The sequence below is a fragment of the Manacus candei genome, unplaced genomic scaffold, assembly GCF_025592945.1.
Source record: "Manacus candei isolate 608988 ecotype Guabito, Panama unplaced genomic scaffold, ASM2559294v1 h1tg000014l, whole genome shotgun sequence".
Taxonomy (NCBI): Eukaryota; Metazoa; Chordata; class Aves; order Passeriformes; family Pipridae; genus Manacus; species Manacus candei.
Window position 1 is genome coordinate 31027224 of NW_026138062.1, and position 22263 is coordinate 31049486.

General features: G+C 32.9%; 1 protein-coding gene across 9 annotated transcripts in view; it reads right to left on the minus strand.

The window, feature by feature from the left end:
- The window catches only part of NBEA (neurobeachin), a 473668-nt gene that overhangs the window by 289800 nt on the left and 161605 nt on the right, over positions 1-22263 (minus strand). For 5 of the 9 annotated variants that reach the window (XM_051778818.1, XM_051778819.1, XM_051778824.1 and 2 more), the window contains exons 25-31: positions 21983-22006; positions 19381-19561; positions 18162-18292; positions 16776-16883; positions 14919-15087; positions 13438-13533; positions 132-570 (exon numbers count right to left, since the gene is read on the minus strand). In XM_051778818.1, the coding sequence (XP_051634778.1) occupies positions 132-570; positions 13438-13533; positions 14919-15087; positions 16776-16883; positions 18162-18292; positions 19381-19561; positions 21983-22006 (1148 nt within the window). The remainder of the gene's footprint in view (positions 1-131; positions 571-13437; positions 13534-14918; positions 15088-16775; positions 16884-18161; positions 18293-19380; positions 19562-21982; positions 22007-22263) is intronic. The other 4 variants (XM_051778828.1, XM_051778827.1, XM_051778822.1 and 1 more) reach the window with 2 other exon arrangements.

Consider the following 22263-nt stretch of genomic DNA (forward strand, 5'->3'; position numbering starts at 1 on the left):
GAGAAGTAATGCAGCTGTTAATAACATAGTCTAATACAAACCCATAGAAGAACAACCTTTAAAAAAAAAATAAAAAAAATCTTCAAATTTCTGAATTACGTCAATATAAAATAATTAATCCAACCATATACCTGTCAAACGAGTGAAACTGCATGGGAAGAATAGCCTGAGCTTCTCTCTTCAGTGCAGGATCTGGGTAAGGGATTGGATCCGGGCCACATTCTGCAATTTCAACAGGGGCTGCCACAAGGCTTTTCAGTATTTCTTTGACATTGATGCCTTTACTTTGGCTGATACTGGATATCGAAGATGCAGGTTTCAGAATTTCACTGGGGCTTTCTGTTAAGCTCTCCTGAGATTTTTTCACTTCCGAAGACAGAGTAGATAACAGCTCACTCATAGCATCAGGGCCCGTGCTGGTCTCCAAGTCTGTCCCATTCAAAATATTGGGCATCTGTTCATCTCCAATTCCAGAATCTGTATGAGGAATAGAGCTTTCCAGCTGAATATCTTCAACTGGTGTTGGTGTTTCTTTGTCTTTAATATTTTCTGGAAATACAGTTGGTGTCTCTGCAGTGAAATAGAGATTATGAACAATAATTTAGTTTGGTTTTTTTCCCCCTAAAAATATGATCATAAGGTTTCGAAAGACATAAATGTGTTAGAAAGCCCACAAATCACAGTAGTTTAAACTGTAAAAATTCATTCTACATACAAAACATTTTCAACAGCTGTTTGGCATATATACCGGCTTGGAAGAGGGAGCCCAAAATCACATTATGCAAACTCAGTGACATTCAGAAATTACACCCCACTACTCACACAGTAATCAAACAGCAAAACACTTCCAGCAGAAACAACATAAAAAATTATAACCTATAGACTGCATTACTGTATGACCTGTGAGTCTACTAGAAGAGAAAACTGCAATCATTTATGCTTTCAGATTACTGTAAAATTTAGTCTTTGTATTGCTGTCAGCAAATATGAATCTTGCATTCAAAAGAAAATTGCTAGACATTTTGTTTGCTTCATGTTTTAAAGTGTGTATTATACATATCTTACACACATATCGTTACATTTAATAGAGATTCATTTATACATGAGTGAAAAAACGTGTTGTTATTAATTTTTTTAGATAACTCCCCTTTTCCCACAGAAGGTAAAATTCTGTAATTCAGGAAATATTCAAGAATAAAATAAATACAGTTTTTATAGACATAGGTAAGTGAAATCTGTTGAGTTTGGAACATTTTCAGATTGAAACAAACTCTGCAACATCTTGTAGCTGAGAAGAGCATACCTCTATTAATTACTTCAGAGAAACAGACATAACAACTTCATTAAGTTGTAACTTCCATATTCATCTTTTTGGTTACTTCTTTTAAAGCAAAAAAAACCATGGCTATTTTTAATGACAAAAAGCTTGCACTCACTCAAAATGATTTTTTACTTTATTTTCAAACTACATTATTTTCACTGGATTACTTGTCTTGATTATAAAATTTAGCTGGCCTATGCATGAAATAAGAATGCTTCTTTTTTTTATGAATTTGATATAGTGGTATAGACAGTATGGGAAATATTTTACAGTATACTTGGACGAAGCTCTGACTAATACAAACAAAATGTGCTTCAACAATGTAAATTTAATAACAACTTCATAATTCATTACCAATTGTTCAGTACAGTCAGGTGTAAAATATTTATTTAGCACATGGGCATAAGTTTGGATATGAGTATGTGCACATAAAAAAAAAATCTATATGACATTATTTATGTCTTTGAACTAATGGTTTTGTATTCTGCATGAGTACAATTATTAAGAAACAGATACAGATAGAACAGAAGTGGCTTTTAAAAAGACAAAGCAGAATCACCCATTATAAGGAGTATTGTTTTCTTCTTTTAAAAGCCATAAACACTGAAGCCACTTCCTCCTCCTTTTTCTCCTAAGTACCTTAAACGTATCTTATCAAATAGATATGAGCTCTTCTTTGTGAAGCAGGAAGTAGAAACTGGATTTATGAGCTGCATCAAATGCATTTAGCATCTGCCAGGTCAGGAAGTAAAAAGATTCGTATCTACTTAGTACTGCCTATATTTGGCACAGAAGGACATCTGATCCACAGAACGATCCTAATGAATTTTCTGCTTGTCTATTTAAACTTCATCCATGCAAAGACAACACTTCTCAACTGAAGGGAAGATCAGGACTGGACTGCCAGTCAAGCAGGTTGTTGCCCATGAAATGTATGGTAAATAAAATGGCATAAGGCTCCATTATTATGTAAATGGAAAGAGGGCACTGAAAAAAGACAATAGTCCACTACATAGTGAAGTTAGGTTACACCTAACCTCAATTTTCATTAAGGTCAACAGCACTGAAAAGAAAACTAAAGACAGGAAATATAATAGAAATACAGTTGTGGAAAGTCAAATACCTTATCTAAACCAGAAGAAAGATTTTAATACATTAAAATCATAGCAATGAACTGACTCCAAGCCATTTTTGAAAGAAACAGTCCATGATATTACTGGTCTAGTAGCAGGCACTTTTGCCAAACAGGGAAATGGAGACAGTGACATATGAATGGAGAAAATCACACATGGTTTCTCTTTTTTTTAGAAATAGGAAAAAAATTATCTGGACAACTGCAACATTCAAGAGTAAGTAAGACTTCGGGATTTATTTTGGAGTAAAGAATAGTAATGGAATGGAATGAGACAGACTACAAAATGACTGTTAAATGAGCTTTTTAAATATTTATTGCTCAAAGAAAATAAGGGTCAATATAGTAAATTCAGTAAAGCTGGGCTGGTCACAACAGAATCTAATTTAGTCATGAGAACCTGGGAATTCATAAAATATGGGGAAAGCAACTGGCTAAGAAGGAGTCATCACTCAGTTCTAAAAGTCAAAAAACCCCATCAGATTGAGAGAAACTACCATGGGATCTATCTTGTTCAAAATTTTAATAAAGATTCCAGTTGAAAATATTTGGCTGAAATTTGCTGACGACAAAGTTACAAGGTACAATTGATGGTCAAAGAAGGATGATTATAAGCAAGCATTATGGTAGAACTACAGATAACATTTACTGGTGAAAAGCTATGCATCTAGTGAAGAATACAGAGATTTGCTTTATAACTGGAATTCATCTTCTGTAAATGACCGAATGGCATTATTAATGGCTTTAGAGAAGGCTTTGGTAGGATTCACTATGGAATACTGTGTATGCTGTTTTAATTGAGAAAGATGGAAGTGTCGCTATGGAGATACATACCAATCTACTACTGCAGAAAAACAGTTTGATTGACATAGTCTGGCCAAACTAATACTGAAGGGTTTTACGACAGCTATTATATGTATTTTCAGGGAGAAAACTCAAAAAAAAAAGGAATTTAAGCTAAATGGAAGAGTTGGAATGAGAATAATTGAGTGAAACCTTGCCAGGAATAAAAAAAAAAAAGTTTGGGAAGTGACAGTCATCAATATATAATTAAGATTATGGAATAGTTTTCCAGTCAGAGTAGCAAGTTCAAAAAATGGAACTAATTTTGAGATGCTAGAAATAGGACTACAGTTAATTACTCAGCAGGTGCCCTGTAATCCTTTGTTCCCAAATAAGAATAAAATGCCTAGAGGCCTGCATCATTAGAAGCTAAAAATAGAAGTAAAATTAAATTTTTGCATGTAGAATTTAAATATGACATACATAATACTAATTAAAATTATTTTGGGAAAAAAATTTGAAGGGAATTATTCGAAATTCAGATAAGCTTATAGATACTTGATTTCTACAGAAATCAGATTTGTATCTTTACTTTTCTTATCATGTCTCCAACACCTAATATGAATATGCTGCACTAAGCCAGTTAAGCTTAGTTTGATTTATCACTGTGAATAACAATCTCTAAAAGCTACCGAAGTCCAATGCATTAGAACTCATTTTTAAAACATCAAGCAAGCTAAATGAATAAAGGTTTAAAAGGTCCAATTTACTTTCTATGAATCAAAGGATAATAAACTCAGAACAGACAAAATTCTTTATAACTGGCTTTCAAATAAGAATATAGCAAATTAGGATATGTGAAATCCAGATAAATATGGCTGAAAAGATGTATTATTAGACCTTCTTGATCAGCATTATTATTAGTACTATTTAGGTAAATGATAAACTTCTTAGCATAGGTCACAAAACCAACCAATTTTAGTTACAACACTGCATATCCATAAGTTCTGTTTTATATTCTTTTATAACATGTCCCAGCACTCCTGCTGCTTTCAGATTTCAGGAATGAAGAATACTGCTCCATAAAGTGATTTAGAAAAATCTTAAACCATAAATGTGTATGCTTTTATAAAAATCCTAAATATTTAAAGCGACTTATCAAAATGATAAACATGAACAGAAGCAAAAACACAACTGATTGCATCTGTCTGTTATAACACTGTGACAGTAAGCCTCTAAATTTTCAGCAAACCTCATCAGTTTTCTACAGTACAAGGCTATGTCAGTAGACAAAGCAGAAACATTACTAGATCTAGTGATCTTAACCCTGTCAGAAACAGGCAGTTGGAAGCCAGATGCCTCCTTCTTACTGTTTTTCATTGTAACTAATGAGTTCGTCTACATTATGGAAAAAATATGGGCTTAAGTTAACTAAATGACATATTGTATATCTGGTGACCTCATCCGTCACGCTGCTTCCCTAAAATATCTTGTTTGCTTGTGATTTATGAAGTGTATTGTAATTGTTTTAACCTACTGAGTTACCTAAATAGCTCTTGCACCGCTTCCATATGCCTAAAAAATACAACCCACACTGCCCCTATTTATTAACTTAATAATGAGACATTTTATATGTCAGGTAAATATATATAATTTTGCCATTATTAAAAAGGACAATACAAAATATTCTGCTTTTAATATTTTTTTACTTTAAACAATGGAAAAATTCTGTGTAAATTCCTGTAATCCTTTAATCTTTTTCATCTCATTAAACCTCCCTACTAAGTAAAAATGAGCTGAAATTTTTCAAAAGTAAAATGTACGAAAATTATTTTTTTAAGTGCTTACAATATGGCTTAAAATTTATTGGGAAGTCATACTATCCCAAATTATTGTCATATTTCTGCTGCAAACAATGTAGAAACATTTGACAATGGAAGGTTTGGGTAATCTTGATATAGGACTTGCTGCCACCTTTCAGTCTGCATGTGGACTGGAAAATTTATGAGTTGTTTTCTGTATAACTATCTTGAGGCATGATATCCTTATCCTAAGGGTGATAACCTTAATAGCTGCCTTTTATACACCCCTTTGTAGTTTTCTACAAATTTTCAGAAGAAGTACACTACAAGCTGAAAATGCTTTCATTCCAACTAGGCAGTGATATTACAGCTTCCTTCATAGGTGGAAGAGTCAACTAATCAATTCCTAAACTCTAGGCTATAAAATAGAGTGGAAAAATTCTTCCTAGCAACATCAGTCTAATAATTTTCATGTATATGAAGTAGCACAATTAAACTGACATGAGAAACTAAATATGGGAACAGAATCAAAGAGTAATAAGGATCTGATTTAAAAATACATTAAGAGGAGTAAGCAAGAATGAAGGTGCAACAGAAATGTCCTCAGAGGATGAGGCACAACAGTAAGAAGCTGCTTTTGTATCAGGACCTTCTCTTCTGTTGGTATTTCTATTTCTGTGTGATAGTTATAAAGGGTTGAGAGAAAAAATTCCTTTTCTAGTGATCCTGGTCATGGCCCAACCTCGTAACATCTACTCATTTTGGCAACCTGGCTGATATTAGTACTCATGTAACTATGCATTAATAGGCAAATTTGATCATGTCCCTCTAACTGACTTCATGGGGTTCTGTTATTTCTGAGGCAAGGCTACCTGAACAACACTGACTTTTATTTTGCAGAACTCATTTGCTTTTCTAAAACATTTTAAAACAAGTTTCTTCATTTATTGAAATATTTAAAAGTGAGAAAAAATAGCCTGGTGTAGGGTTACAATTTGCCCTTCTTGCACTATCAGGCTTTTATCTACGAAAATCTTTGATAAATGCAGCGTGCATTTAGCCTCCATCTGTTATTCATCTAGAGTATTTATCCAGGTTTCTGAAATTCCTGCCAGATCAAACACTGGTCCTTTCCTTCCACAAGGACAGTAATGCAACAGCGCAGAATCAGATTTCTAACAGCATGCCAGCAATCGTGCACACGAAGAGGTGGAAGTAGAGCACATGCCATGACAGCCTCTGGCTGGGAAGAGGAACCACAAGCAGGGATACCCGAGGGCTCTGACACGCATGTCTGAGTGCAGAAGCAACACAGCTGAAGGGGGCTGGGGAAGGTCAGATATGAAAGACTCTGGGGTGGGTTGGCAATTGGAAGGGCACAGATCTTGAGATAGGTGATTTAATGCAGCAGGTTTGGAATTTCTTTTTAACCAGAGTTGATTTGTGAGGAGAAAGGACATAGCTCTCAGCTAGGAAAAATATCACAGGTGAACACACATAAGTACATGTCTTCTCTTTTTGCTCACTGGAAATTGCTTCTATGTGCTCAAATTCCTCAAAAGTCTTATCATTTGTTTCTTTCCCTGCAGTCGCTCAGGCAAACACACAGGGCAGTTCTTTCTACCTTGACCATAGAAAGGATATTGAAAGAGCTACTTATGACAGACATAACTCTTGATCTGTTTAAGCAATGTCTTTAATCAATGTCTTCATTTTTCTTTACTAATCAAAACTCTTTCACTCAGCGTTAGATGGATAAGACATCAGTCTGATTGATTACCTGGTTGCCAAACAAAATTCCAGCAATCCTAAAGCAAAGCATTAACAAGGCATTAACCAAAAGAGACTGAAGACAAAAGAAAAATAAGAAAATGAGAAGTTCTATTAAAGAAATGTCAACTTCAGAGTATAAAGCCAGGTGTTTACATTTTTGAAACAAAACCCAAATAGAAATTGGGAACGATATAGTAATATGTTTTGGTTTTTTCTAGGTGAACTTCTCTGTTATTTTTCAGTTTCTATTTTTTCATTTATTTATTTTTGTATTGTGTAAGCTCAAAATCACATAATTAAAAAGTAGATTACAGGTATCTATGATAATATCTGTATTTCTGACACATGTTAAGAAAGATGATGTTTTCATAATTGGACATTTCTTACAAAAGAAATAAAAAAAAATAAAATCAATCACCTAGGTTGCAGCATCCAGCAGCAAAAGTCAACAGCGAAGCAGAGAGTATGTTCCATAATACAATAAAACTTATCCTAAAAACATTTTGTTTTAAGCACTACTTTGACAACTCAAAAACTTTTAAAACATCTGTAATTTGTACAAGTGAAAATAAATATTGATGTTATTTACAAAAAAATCCCTATTACAACTGCTTCATGCGTATATAATGACTGATCAATTAATAATAAAATGTATGTGCAAATGTCTCCTATGATGCCTTAAGTAGCTGGTGAAGGACAATAAACAATAGATTAAGATGTATTCATTGCCCTCTCATGATCTTCAAATGCATGTCTTCTCAGATGTTGTTGGAATAAGCAGCATATATTTCATCAGAAGACCAGTGTGATTATTTTGAGCAGCAGTCAGAAATTCAGTAGAATTGGAATTTTATGATTATCATGATTATCACTCGCTCCTTATAACATTCCTCTTTCTTGAAAATATATGTACAATTAGATTTTGCAGAAGATGGAGCCATGAATTTTGTCAGGACCTTCTGGAGGCAAAGCATGTTTTGACAGATAATGGAAATTGGTCCTCTAGTCCAGTTTGCATAGTTAGACTGCTACTGTTATGCAAAATAGTTTAAAAATAGTCTGTAAATCTCTACACTACTACATTAGGAATACAAACAACAGTGTAGCAATGTAATTCCCTGAGTACTGTATACCTAGAAGATCTGAAAAACTTGATGCTTTACTTGTCTTCAAAGAAAAAGCTGTTTCTTCAACCTTTTAATATAGTTTGTTCTGTCAAGGAAAAAAAAAAATCAATAGCTTCCAGTCCATCTGTAGCACATACCTTTAAGAAATCTATTCATTTACAGTGCTTTGGGAAAAATACAGACTGTGATAGCAAGGGAGTGGAAAAGTCAATCCACTTTTTATGAAAATTTGTGATAACCTACATATTAATTTTATTCAGACAATATATTATAAAGTGAATTGCACTGTTGCAATGCTTTCGTTTCTGAAACATTCCTGATTAATGCTAAATGGAAATATCAATTTTCAACAGAAAACATGTATCCATTTTTTGGTTAACATTAATTGTGCTTCCATAATTAACAGGCTGCCAGCTGAAGTGTAATAAAATATATATATATACATATCTATATTTTTACACTTTTCCACTGCTGTAGATGTGGAAGCACTGTTGAAAGAAACAGTCCAATAAACCATCAAGGTAAGCAAGGATATCTTTAATAACAACCAGAACTGAGAAAGCTCATCTTGAGTGATCCTGACCACCATAGCTAAATCTACTTCAGATTTGCACCTGTAATTTGAAGAGGTTACTTGGTTTTACAAGATAAGGCTGATTAGCTGTTATTAACAGAAGATGCCACACTCCTCTATTTCTCTTATTCCGAGGAAAAGAAATTTCTCTCTCAAAATATGTAATGATTACCCTCTGCTGGTAAGAGAAAGGTCTACTCTGTTTTTCAGTCTCTACTTCCACATCTTCCAGACGTAACAGATATTTTCATACGAATTTGGGGAAAACATCCCTATCTAACTAGAGAAAACTATACAGAGCAAAACTGTATTTTCTAAGCTATTCCAGTTGCTCCCATTTCAGAAATAAAAATTTCAGCATTTTATGCTCAATTCACAAGTGTAATTCTTGCTGACCACTAAATGGCCACTAATTCTGCCTTAACTAACATACTTTTATCTTAAGAGGGCTGTGGGAACTGGCAAGTTCTACTGCTCAGGTGCATTTTCAGAACATGCCATTAAGTCATAAGCCTTATGAGTCTTGATAACCATCCTACAAAGACCTGAACCTAACCTCAGATGTTAAGATTAATTTCATGGAATTGCTTGTAAAATAAAAGAGAAGAAGCTTGTTTGCCTTTTACAGGCAGTAGCTTTGCTTACTGGGACTATCTTCACCCTTCTGAATTTGAAAGGAAAATTTTCTAAGGACTTGAAATCATTCCCCATCACTGGGAGTTGAGATTAAGCTTTAGCACATCTTCCCTACTAAATACAACACAGCTAGGATTTTTCACACCTGAACATTGTGGAAGATGCTGCTAAAGATGAAAGCTAAAGATTTTGAAGAGGTTTGCTAGTATATCAGACTGCAAGGAATAGTCTTCCTTCAAGGATCTCAAGACATTATGTAATTCTTTAGATGGATATATAGTTTCAACTTTTAAACCATATACATGTGGTAGTCTTAAAGAAGAATATATATATATATATATATATATATGAGAACATATCTGTAACCAACTATAGCTATGGATGAGGATATTACTGAGGCACATAAGGTCATTAGATTGGATTAAGAGCCTGACATCAAAAAATTTCATTCCAGCTTTTGTCATAAAGTAAGCTTTGTGTCTCGAGTTCAGTTAAGCCTAGTCTCAGAGTCAGGATAAATCTGACCAAGGCAGAGGTCTACAGTGACATCTACAGTGAATGGAAAAAGATAGTCATTTCCAGAGGCCAGCTTACCTCTCTTTTAAGTAGATATTTAAGCAAGTCGGATGAATTGCATCCTAAACATGCTCTGACTTCTCTACACCTATTATTAAGGGAGGTTAGGATGACTAGCTCAGATCTTGATTCACTACTAATATTTTGAGAAAGTACGAGATACATATGACTGATGATTTTGAGATGAAAAACTGAAAATCCAATGCAGAGCTTTTGGTTAATAATTTTTAATGCTATTCCCATCTTTACTACAACTCCATATTTTATTAATTAATTAATTCTTAATTTAATTAATTCTTTGGTATTATGAACAGAAAAAAGCAAGTCTGGCAACATTACTTTTGTAGGACTGTGTTTCACAGACAACCTTCAGGTGCAAGAGAATAGTTCTGATCTGCTATTTTCCTGCTATCTGCTATTTTCCTGGTGATAATGAATTATTTCAAGAAGTAATACTAAATACGAGCTAAATTGAAGAGAGGGAGCTTTCTTTTCATTTGACAAGTTCTGCTTTGTCCAACTAAGCACTGATTATTTTAGAAATACTGCAGACCCTTTAAAGTAATCAGAAAGAAGGAGGAGAAACCCAAGCACTTTCAACAAACATGACATGGAGTAAATCTACAGATAGAGATACATTTTTCTCCTCCCCATGAATCATCTTAGAAAGAAACATAAATACAGAAGTATAGAACATTATAAGGAAATATTTTTACTGTTAAATGGTAGTCATGGCACTACTGCAATTGTCTTTCCTTCCTGGGAAGCATCTTCAAGCACCATAACATCTAGCTTATGAACAATATTTGAATATCAGTTAAAAAAGTATTATTTTACCACCTACAAACATCTGTAAGTAAAGCTAGAATATATTTCCCCACAAAATATGTTTACAGTCTTTTGATTCAATACTATGCTTTATCCATATATAACAACATTAATAAACTAGGCAAAGTTTCTATCAAGTATAATGATGTTAAAATTCTTGTAATCTGCACTTGGCACCAGCTGCAGCTACTCATAAGAAAGATACACTAATCACATGCTTGTGCTTGAGACAAGTAGGGTCTAAAACAATCTTAAACAGATTTTAATTAAAGATATCACCCTATGTAAAGAAAAAAACCACAAACAATCACAAAGAACAAAATGGGTATCTTATTTAAATACTGGTAATATACCTACTTCTATCTTATCCTTCCCCTGACAAGTTTCTAATTAGATTCCATCTACTAGCAATAGATATATTAATTTCTTTTAATGAACCAATCCTTCTTCTTTAATTTATAGAGATCTTTTCCAGTACAGTTCTAACAATTATGACACAATTTGCTGTATTGACAAATAACGAATTCTTTATATCCCTTTAGTGTCATGTGGAATTAATAAAATAAAAGACTTCACTTCTAGGTAACAACTCAATTTCTATAATTTTTTTAATGAACAGGACATTGCTTTAAAGTTGTGTATTTAATTTTCAATGCTACATTAAACCACTCTGTATTAAGTTAAACTGCATTAGAGTTGAAAGTAATATTCAAATATTACATGCTAGCTGCCAACATCTGAAAGCAAGTCGGATTCTAAAAAGAAAACAATTGGCTTAGCCACTGGAATTCAAGATTCTCAAAATGAAAAAATGTTTTGACTTTTAGCCTTTTCTAACAGTGTTGGCAATTTTTTTTTTAAACTTCTTGCTAATGTTCAAAACTGAGGAACTGGGTTCAGAATATAAAAAGCAGAAATATTTTTCCTCTCTAATGGGTGAAGCAGTTAAGTGTAAGAGTTTAAGATCTCAGAAACTTAAAACCCTGAAGGATGTGATGATATCAACAAAAAAAACTACAGATAACATAACCTTTATTGAATAATTTATTTCTAAAACTAAAACAGTTTTCTTTTGTATCCTGTTCACAGTTTCACTATAGCTCTATTGAACTATTTTAAAAACAAAACTATTTTACTTTAACTCAAGGTAAAACAAGTACTATAGACAATATTATAGAAGACCCAATTCTTAAAAAATGCTTTATGTTACATATTTTGATGAGTTAGTATGACTGCTGCCATTTCTTCTTAACCTTTTTTTCTGCTTTTGATACATATATTTTATCCAGGTACTATATGCGGATAAGAAGAAAAACTATTTGTTTTTCCCCTGCCTTTGCCATCCATTATATCAAATGTTGAGCTTTTTACAAATAGAAATATAATGCCATTTATGTTGCATAATGTATTTTACTGTATTAAATTTAATAAAAATTAAAATGTCCTTAAGTAAGTGTGTTTTGAGGCAGACTAGCCAATCCTAATTTTCAAGCAAAAGTGGTTAAAAATAAAATATCCTATGTCTGATACGTAGAAACTTGCTCTAAATGCAAAAAACCCCCAACAAACAAAACAAAACAAAAAATCCAACCCAGAAAACGCACAAAGAAAAAAAAAAGGAGAAAAATCAATATTTAATGAAATTTTAGGGATTTATTGTGTAGTACCACATAGTACTGTAGTACTCTTCGGCATTAAGATGAAATTATTCCTTTTTCTATTAATGACGGATCAATCGTACAAATGCAACAATGTCAGAACAACAAATCAGGAAACTGAGTAATATAAAATATTTTTTCTTTGTATGGCAGACAATAGTCTTACGAATCAAAATCATAAAGCCTGGCTTACTCACTGTTATAAAATAAAACAAATTATAATATACATACATGCACACACCAAAGTTTAAGAAATGACAGATTAACGTAGTGATAGTTTATGTAATAAACATTTTAACATAATGCTCCCAGAACAGCATATGATGAACATAAGTCACTTTATTACTGAAGTAGGAAGTTAACTATTCTTTATAAACTGGATGCATTCTAAATTGCTTAGGTTTTATATAAATCAGCCTTTTTACCCACAAAAAATTTTTACAAAGTTATACCAAGAACATTTTCATCAGATTAAATTTGTTCACAGCACAGTGCAGGCAAATAAACATGGAAATGCAACATTTTGTACATGCAAACTTGACACGTTACATTCAGGTAACCCTCCCTTTTTCAAGTAATGAAAGAAAAAGCCCATACTGCTACCTTATATAGTATCTATTAAAACAAACAAACAAACAAAACAAAAAGCAGCCCCAAAACATATAATAGTTGCTCTGGTAACAAAATTGGTTTCCTTCAAGAAAAACACAGCACAGCACATTAACTAACAGGCATAAAATAATTCACATACAATATCAGAGGTTTACATACCATCAAGAAGGCAAGGAAAAAAGTGAGAAAGGAAGGCAAAAGAACAGCAAAAGATACAGGGAAAGGGAATACTACAAAAGTACTACATACTTCATGCAGTATGCAATATTTTTAAAGTAGGCCTGATTTGATTTTTATGGACCTAATATTGTAGCAGAATAACCACAAACCAAAAGCATTTAAATTTTCCTGTATCCATTCCCTCCTCCTGAGTGCTTTTTTAAAATTATTTAATTTCATAATAAATAAAGATAATAAATGGTAGTAAAAGTGGGAGAGAAATTTTCTAAAGAAATGTAGGCAGGAAGTTAAAGTTTTAAAGGTATCATCAGGTCTGATCTCCATGTAACCTGAGGCGTATACTTATTTATCAACAATAACATCACAGTTAGTTCTTGAATTGCATTACATTAAATAAGAACACCCAAACAGGTTAGGAGATGATGTTAATATTACCTTTGTAAAATGAGTGGGCAAAGCTCTGCTCAGGAATTAACTTGGCAAGGAATCCATGGTTCAAACTTGGGTGAGGGATAGATGGTATGACCACAACTGTGGAGAAAATCATGGAATCAAATGTGAGCCAGCTAGTATTCATGTGTGGCCTGGTCCACTGTGGATCCATGACAGAAATCCTATCTCATTGAAACATGCAAATATGGTATTATCAACAAAAAAAAGGCATTTCTAAAGGGAAAAAAAAAAGTTCTGTATCAAGAGATAGGAAAGAGCACACCTAGTATTTGGGCACTTCAAGAGCAACATTTATGGAGAAAAAAAGGGACACGGATATATATATATATATATATATATGCAAATAGGCAAGACAAGAATGGATGAAATAGTTCACTGAAACTAGCAGTTTCTTAGTGCAGGACCATAACATATAATCAAGAAGGCACAAAAACTATGATTTCTCAAAACTGACAACATTCATTTAATATTTAAAACAGAAAGCCTACAAGCACATTGACTTTAACTATTAGGTAAAAGTAGCAAATTAAAACATCATGATGAATCAAAATAAGGACAATGTAAATATGACGTAAATTGGAAGAAAAATTCTATGATGAATGAAAATTAGCAACTTCATAAATGAAGAAAATAATTAAAGATCAATACAAGAACAAAAGCATACATTAAAAGTTTCATGGACAAATTCAGCTACTGTTTTCAGCTCTTTTAACACAGGAGGTAGAGTTATAATCAATCCAATCAGACTTGAAGAAAACCCACCAGACTGACAGTGCAAAATATTTGAAACAAAGCAGGGTAAAGTTTGCATTCCTAATTTCTGACAACTAACAGACTCTCTCCCTTTCAGGCTGAAGAACATATGTCAGTAAAAACACTACTACTGCTAGTAAAAATCACTAACAGTTCAGTAAAAGAGGCAATAGCAATGTTTCCTTTTTATTACATTGTTACCGTGGGCTTTTAAATGCAGGCACCAACACAGCAGGACTCCAAGAAAGTACTCAGTCCTCCACTACTACCCTTTCACAAACCTCACTCAAACAAAAGGAGTTCATGTGGGCAAGCAGCTGTGTTTGCTGTTCATTCCTTTCATGGTATAGAGTTAAAGATATCTGTTCTTCCTAACACAAAACAGATTCAGGAAGTTGTGTTGGTCAACTATCTTCTACTTTACAACTTAGAACTCTATCAGGAACCCTGTGTCCTTCTAATTATTTTCAAGTTTAAGAAAAATAAAGACACAAAAAAGCAATATAGAAATGAAAATTAGTAATACCATATAAGTAAATACACAGAATATTTGAAATATGCCAATGTATTTTATAAAACAAAATCATTATATAGGAAAAAGTAGTGTGTAATTTCCTATGAGGATCTTACGCTACTCACTAAAAACACTTTGTAAAATAATTACAGTATTAAAAAAAAATTCAAGTAACATTTAAAGAAAACAAATTTACCTGTACTTGTCGGTGAATTTATTTCTTGTCTGATATTTCTACCTGCCTGGTTCCCAGACCTCGCAGTTTCTCGCTGGGGTTCCAGTATATCACGGTATTTGGAGACCATCAGAACAGAAATAAAGTAGACTACTGCCAAAGCTAAGAACTGAGCCTGTTTGCTGTCGTCCTGTGTTTGAGAAAAAGAAACACATCTGTAATATTGGATATTTCCAAAGAATTTTCATACAAGATCATTACAAAGCTTAATAAATAATACCTTTCTGAAATGTTGTTTCTATTAGCATAGCAGCAAATAGATTACTTAGAAGATTTCATGTATTTTCAGGGGAGTACTATGCACACAGCACGTATTAAGTACTGAATTTTGGAGGTTATTTGGCAACTGCACAAATCTCTGGATCTGTGGAGCTTTTCAAAACAGAGGCCTGACTGTACTCTGAGTGCTTTCAAGACTTCCCTGCAGCAAGGGCAACTGTCTTTTGTTGCCCCAAGGATGAGACTCTGAAGGTCCCTGCCACAAGAATGTGAAGAGTACTACTACTGAGAGGGAAAACTAAGCTCACTGATGCTTCTCTGGCTGACACTGGATGCATAAGTAGGCATAACAGCTTCTGGTAACTTGTAAAAGCAGGGGGAATATACCACTGCTTTTCTTCCAGCAATAAATCCCAGCTTGTACATTCAAATTTCCCCTTCAAAGGGATTGTCAGCAGCAATTCTAGTTTTCCAGGACTCTGATTTAAGTAAATGCCAGGATCACAACAACTTAGCTGTCTTCTCTTCCTCCCACATAGTGGGCTGTTCAATGGCAATTGTCATCTATGGCTTAGATATCATCCTGATTGAATTTAAGTTGCTGTAGTTACACTGAAATGTCTTTTATTATTATTATTGTTATTATGGTGTAAAATTCAACCTGACAGAATTAAGACTTCAGCTTCTATCTGCTCCTATAGTGGTTTCACCTTGCCTCAATTCCACAAGTATGTACTTTCTGCTACAAATCCAGTGCTTACTTTCCATGTTTTCTGTGTGTTATTTAACTTGGTTGCATGTTTTTGCAATTCTTAAAATAACTAGAAATTCTCTTACTAAGTTATTTCACAGAAATGCCAGAAACATATTTTCTGGTATTCCCTTCTCCACTACTTAAGAAGAGAATAGGTGACAGAAGATTGCCACTCAAATTCAAGATGATCAGGTCATCCCAGCAGATAATTTTTTGTGTGTCAAGTTCTACTTTCTTCTTTTTAAAGCTATTTCTAACTTTGGTCCTCACTTCCAACCACTTGGACTCAGGCTGCAGAAGTTTATACATAACATATATATTTGCATATATAAAATAATAATTCCTATTCTACTACATTCAAAACCAAACATATTGTGGTGAATTTTTGTGCTAAAACACAAAAACGACTGCCAAAAAATCTGAAAACTAGTTTTATATGTATTTATATATAGTATATGCATATGTTTAGCAGAAATAAAAATTGTCTATAAATCAACTTGCTGCAGTTCTGTAATAGATATAATAAATCTTCCTCCTACTCTGGTTGGACAAGTAGTTGACACTTTTAGTAATATAATTTTAATCAATATAGGTCATAACTGAATTATTCTGGCTGTTGGCTAATATGAGATCAAGGCTGAGTGTTAAACACAGTTAACTACTAATCTCAAAAAGGTTAACCAATATGATTTGAAAGTGTAAAAAGCGGTGGTTACAAAGTCACGAGCAGATGGTTTGCAGAAAATATATGAAGTGCAACACATCAAGGATATTTTTGATTCTGGTACAATCAAAATATAAGTGATGATTTTGCAGAAGAAAGAAATAAAACACATATTACTCACCACATCACGAAAAACAACTGCTCGTAGACGATTAATATCAACATCCTGAAGAAGTCTATCAGGGTCTTTTATGGGAGAAAGGTTGCCAGGGACATTTTCAAGGGGAGTCTAAAAACAAAAAGTAGTGAGATTTTTGTCCTCCAAGTATCAAAGTATTTCTGTTAAAACCTTAATTTGACATTTTTTTAGACATTACATCAATCTTAGATGATATGTTAGTACCAATATACTTCCAACATAATACTCAGACAAGGGCTCTAGAAATAATGCAATGTTTTGAATTATTTTCTTAATACTACTTATTTAGATATAAATTGTTACATCTTTCCAGTAGCTCAGAATAACTGTATCTCTACCCACAGTTAAGATAATAATTTGCACACAAAAGTTCATTTCAGATTACAGCTGTTTCATAGGAGAACAATAAAATATTTTGAATATGTGTGTTATGCTTGAAAATGCTGAACAGAAATATTAAAAAAATAATTTGTGTTAATTTTACTGAGACTTATTATAGACTACTTACAGAATAACTGCCATTAAAAAAACATAGAGTAGTATGTTTTCTTTAAAAAATAATAATAATGTATTACAAATGATGCTTGAACACCTAGAAGACTCCTTATACTGATTTGCTTTGCACTGAATGTGACAGTGTGGAAAAATGTAATGTTTTTGTGAGATTTAATGAAATAATATTGTGAAGAGAGCTGAGTTTGTGAAGGTTATCTGAGAAAGACTTTAGAGAAGAAAAACTACTGAATGTAGTAATGAAAATACAGTAGCAAAAAAAAAAAAAGGAATCCTTTACATCATTCAATGTGTTGTATTTTAGCCATGGGCTACGCTAAATTTTTTCAGATTTTAGTCTCAGAATTCGCAAAGTCTTAAAGTTAAAAAAACAAAAAGAAAAAAAGAAAAGAAAAGAAAAAAGATGAACAATGGATTAATGAAACTGGAAAAACCAAGCTATAATTGAATATTCAATAAGTTTTGTTCCTCAAATCAGATAGTAAGTACTGATGCCTAATATGCATGCAAAGATGTGTTGAAGTTACTGGGACTCAGATATTCCACCAACAAAGATGTGATTGGAGGATTTCATCAAAACTGCAAGTGCTCTCACAGAATAAAATAGCTATACAGCCATAAATGATCAGTGTGAATAAGGAGCCTTCTTCTCGAAATAGATTTCTCCAGTCATACTACTGCATTAAAATTTTCTTGTTTCAAACTACCCCCCTCACATACTTTTACCCTCAATCAGTTAATAGCAAAAACCTAAGCTTTTGCCAGATATTTGAGAAGGCAGTTACAATTATTTTCTGATCCTAAAAGCAGTGATTCAGACTTGTAATTGCTGTTGGTTACTGAAGACTGGGTTACCTTGGCTGCTGCTGCTGAAGTTACACCCTGAAGAGCATCTTGAGTTTTACTGCCAATTAATGACGTCTTGTTCACTCTCTCTCTTTGCCTTTGCCGACATTCTAAGCAGTTTCTCACAGCCACACAACAAACTAAAAAGAAGAAATGAAAATGCCATAAATTAGAATATTTTCTCATTATTATATCCAGAACACCAATTACCAGTCTCTACAACTAGTTTGATCTGTCCAAATAGTAAATGAAATATAGTTCTCACACTAGAGACTCTGTCAGTATTAAGAAAGGATTATGGTGACTTATTCATTTCATTCTTTAGTTGAACAACTAAGTATTTTATGTAACTATAAAATATATTGAAATGTAAAAATTATTAGTCCTTGAATTGGAGCTCTCATATGTTATTGATCAGCTATCAACACTTAAAATCTGAAAATACTTATGTACAGATAGAATAGAAACAAATAGAAGGTGGTTATTGGGAATTTGATAAAAAGATTGATTATTGAGAATACACTTCAAGTTTTATAACAGGACAGTAAAATTATCAATGACATAATAAATGGTATGAATAATAACAAGACATAATTGGCTTACAAAAAAAATTCATCATTTGAGAGATGAAAAAGTATGCAGAACACAACCTTAGCAAAATCAGCATCATGCCAGATGATAGTCAAAATTTAATGTTTACAAAGATAAAGTGATATAGCTTGCATATAATAGTTTGTCATATTAATAATTTTTAAATTTCCTACATTAATTGTAACATTATAAAGTAAATAGCAAATAGTGAAGAGAGGTGCCATACACCACATATATTTAGGTCTACAGTGCCTGCACAAGCATCCCATGCTTCTTATCTTACAGAGCCTACAAACAGTCTTAAAAATTCATGGAGACTTGGATAAGAACACCTGCAACATGCAGGTAGTAAAGCAGCTTTAAGATAAAAAACATTTATCCAATTACTTACTTCTATTTAACATTTTTACTCCCCCCAAATACATACAGCTTGAAACACATAAGAAAGAACTATTTCAGATGTCCTTTTTGTGGTTAAATTGAATCAACCTTAAAAATGTATCAAATCAATAACAAATGGGATTTTTATTTTATCACATCATACTCTACGAGCCCTTTCCTACGTGTCACTATTCAATCCATCCATACCTCATTGATCTGTAAGTAATTATTTAAAATGTACTGTCTGCCAACTTACCAAGCCTTAGGCATTGTCGCATTAGACCTCCAGAAGACATGTTTTTTTCAGCTTCAATCTCACTAAAATTTAGAGAACTGGCAAATACTAGTACATCAACCATTGCCATCAGACGGCTGAGAAACGTTACTGCTGTCTCTGCTGACATTCCTTGTGTCACTTCAATATTTTCCAATTCAGTCTTTAAAAGGAGATAATCAAATTAAACAGTTTGAACACAACTGAAATATAAAGATGGCTCATATGCATAGAAATCTAAATTGTTATGTTTAATGACAGATACATTGAAAAGTTATTTAAAAATCTCCTACTGACATCATTAGCATAAGTTGTGAAATTCAAAGACAGCATGAGGAGTGAGAAAATTATTTACATTCACATGCTGTAATAGATGAGAAAAAGTGTAATATAAATGAGAAAGTTATTAGCAATTAGATAAAGACAATGTATGGGCAGATAGTAAAACAACGCATGGTGTATCAGGGTGCAATATACTCTTACATTCTTCCATAGGTTATGTAAACAGACAGGTAATGGATGAAAGGAATTAATCTCTGTATATCTTTTACGTTTCTTATATATAAACAAGCAAATGTGAGGAGTGGAGTGGGAAAAACCAGACAGTTTTCCTCTGTTTCCATGAATCAATTCTCCCTGAGAATGCTTACAGCATTCAGAAACCTGACAGAGTTCAATTCTCCTGTAGCTCAAAAGTGAGTATGTTTGCTCCCTGAAGAAAACAACAAGGGGGGAAGTAAAAATGTGATAAGTGATACTAGGGTCAGCTCATTCCCAGAGAGTGGCCATTTCTTTTGTGATGTACTGTTGGACTCTCCTTAGCAGGAAACCCCAGAAGAAGGCTGACTGAGCTTAACATTTCTGAAAGCTAAAAGGGGATCATGTTTTCTCCAAAAAGATGCTTAGATGCAGAGTCATGTTTTCAAATACATTCATGTGTCGAACAGCGGAGATAAATGAGGAAACAGTCAGCCCAAACAAAAACATACATATCTGTTTAAACACTTTTACCTCTGGATTTAGGCAAAAGTTGAAAAGGCATTTAGTACTTGTCTGTGTCCGGAATTATATGCCTAAATACTATTTTAAAAATTGTCTACAGGTGGCTGATTCTTATTGATTGTCAACAAGATTTCCAATTGCAAGGCTTTCTGAACACAAAATTCAGTCCCTTTGAGAAGTACTACTTTCAGTGTGCTTGTTTATTTTTATTTATTTGCTTAAAAGTATTTATAAAAAAATTATTTTATGCTCTTAAGGTCATTTCCTTTCAAAGGAAAAAAATATAGAAAACCAAAAATTCCTTAATTTCCATACTCTTAAAAATTACTAGCCTCACTCATTACTTACTTTTTAGAATATTTTTACATCCAAAATTGTAAAAGTGCAAACTCTGCCAATCAGTATTAAGGAAGCAACTGTTTTGAAAGACGAAAGATATAAAGTGGCATGTGTCACCACAATGATAGAAACCCTTTCATTTAATTTCTCTTAAGGATGTAACATGTTGGTTACATGAGTGATTTGGGAAGGGCTGTCATCTGTCTGAACTGCCCAACAGGATCAGAAAAACAGTAAAATGACAATTCTCAGAAGAAAGATTTTTTGGCCTATCTTCTTTAGCCAGGGCTCCCCTGTTTAGTTTGTGCTGTGTTCCTACATTTTGGAAAAATAACTTGCTGTTTTTTTATAACAGACTAGAACATGATTTTTTGAAAGTACTCACCCGAAGAAAACACATTTGCATAACAGTCTGCTAGAAAAACTCATAGGTGGTTATAGAAACTTGAACTTCAAACTCATGCTTGAAATAACACCAGGCTTGCTTGCAGCCTACTGACTGCCTGCTGTTGATTTTTCAACTTTATTGTGTCAAACATAGTCTTAAACCTCTCAGGATACTTATTGTCTTTTTATTTTTATTTCTGTAAGTTATGTAATAAATTCATTTAATATAACACTTTAGTGTATTTGTAGCAAGATTTTAGCAAACTTTGAATTTTAAAAAAAATCTCTTTTTTTTACAAATCTCCCTAAAATTCTGCTAGATGGAAGAAAAAAACCAACTAACACGTTTTTTTACACCAAACTTACCATCAGTTCAACCTGTTAAATACAGCACATTGATATTCTAATAGCATTTAAAATAAGCTCCAGAATTGATCAAGCTGCCTTCAGGTATTAGCAATATTTTAGATAGGGGTAGCTCCATAACTCTTTGAAAAGTGAACTGATCACCATTTCATGACTACTCAGTGTACTTTTAAGTAACAAGTCTCCCATATAATTGACATGTCCAGGACATAAAGAGTTTTTCTATTGACAATTGCATTTATAACTCAAATTAGCTCACAGACTGGACTACATTCAGTCCAGTAGTAACAGTAAGCATCAGACTTGACAATGCATTAAGTTACTCAAGGGAAATATGGTAGGAAAAGTTATATGACATCAAATATATTCCTATTCACATCCTACTACATGATATAGAAAAATAATAGTAATAATAACAACAAAAAAAGAGCCAAAACATTAAATGATCAAAAATAAGGTATTTTTGAAAATGAAAAAAACTGAAACTTACAGCCGCAATACTAACCTTAGAACCCTGGACATGCAACAGACAAAACAGACAACAGATCACAACAATAAAAGAAAAAAGAAAATTATTTAAGTTAACTAAAAATGCAAGGTAAATTGAAACAAATTAGTATCTTGGAATTATACATTTGTTTAATTTTTAATTAGAACAGCAAACAATTTAAGCTCAGCATGAACATTTGAAAATAAAGACTTCTAAAATAGCTATGCACAAGGAAAACTTTAAATCTTGTATTATGGCATTTCATGTAAACAGTGATTCTT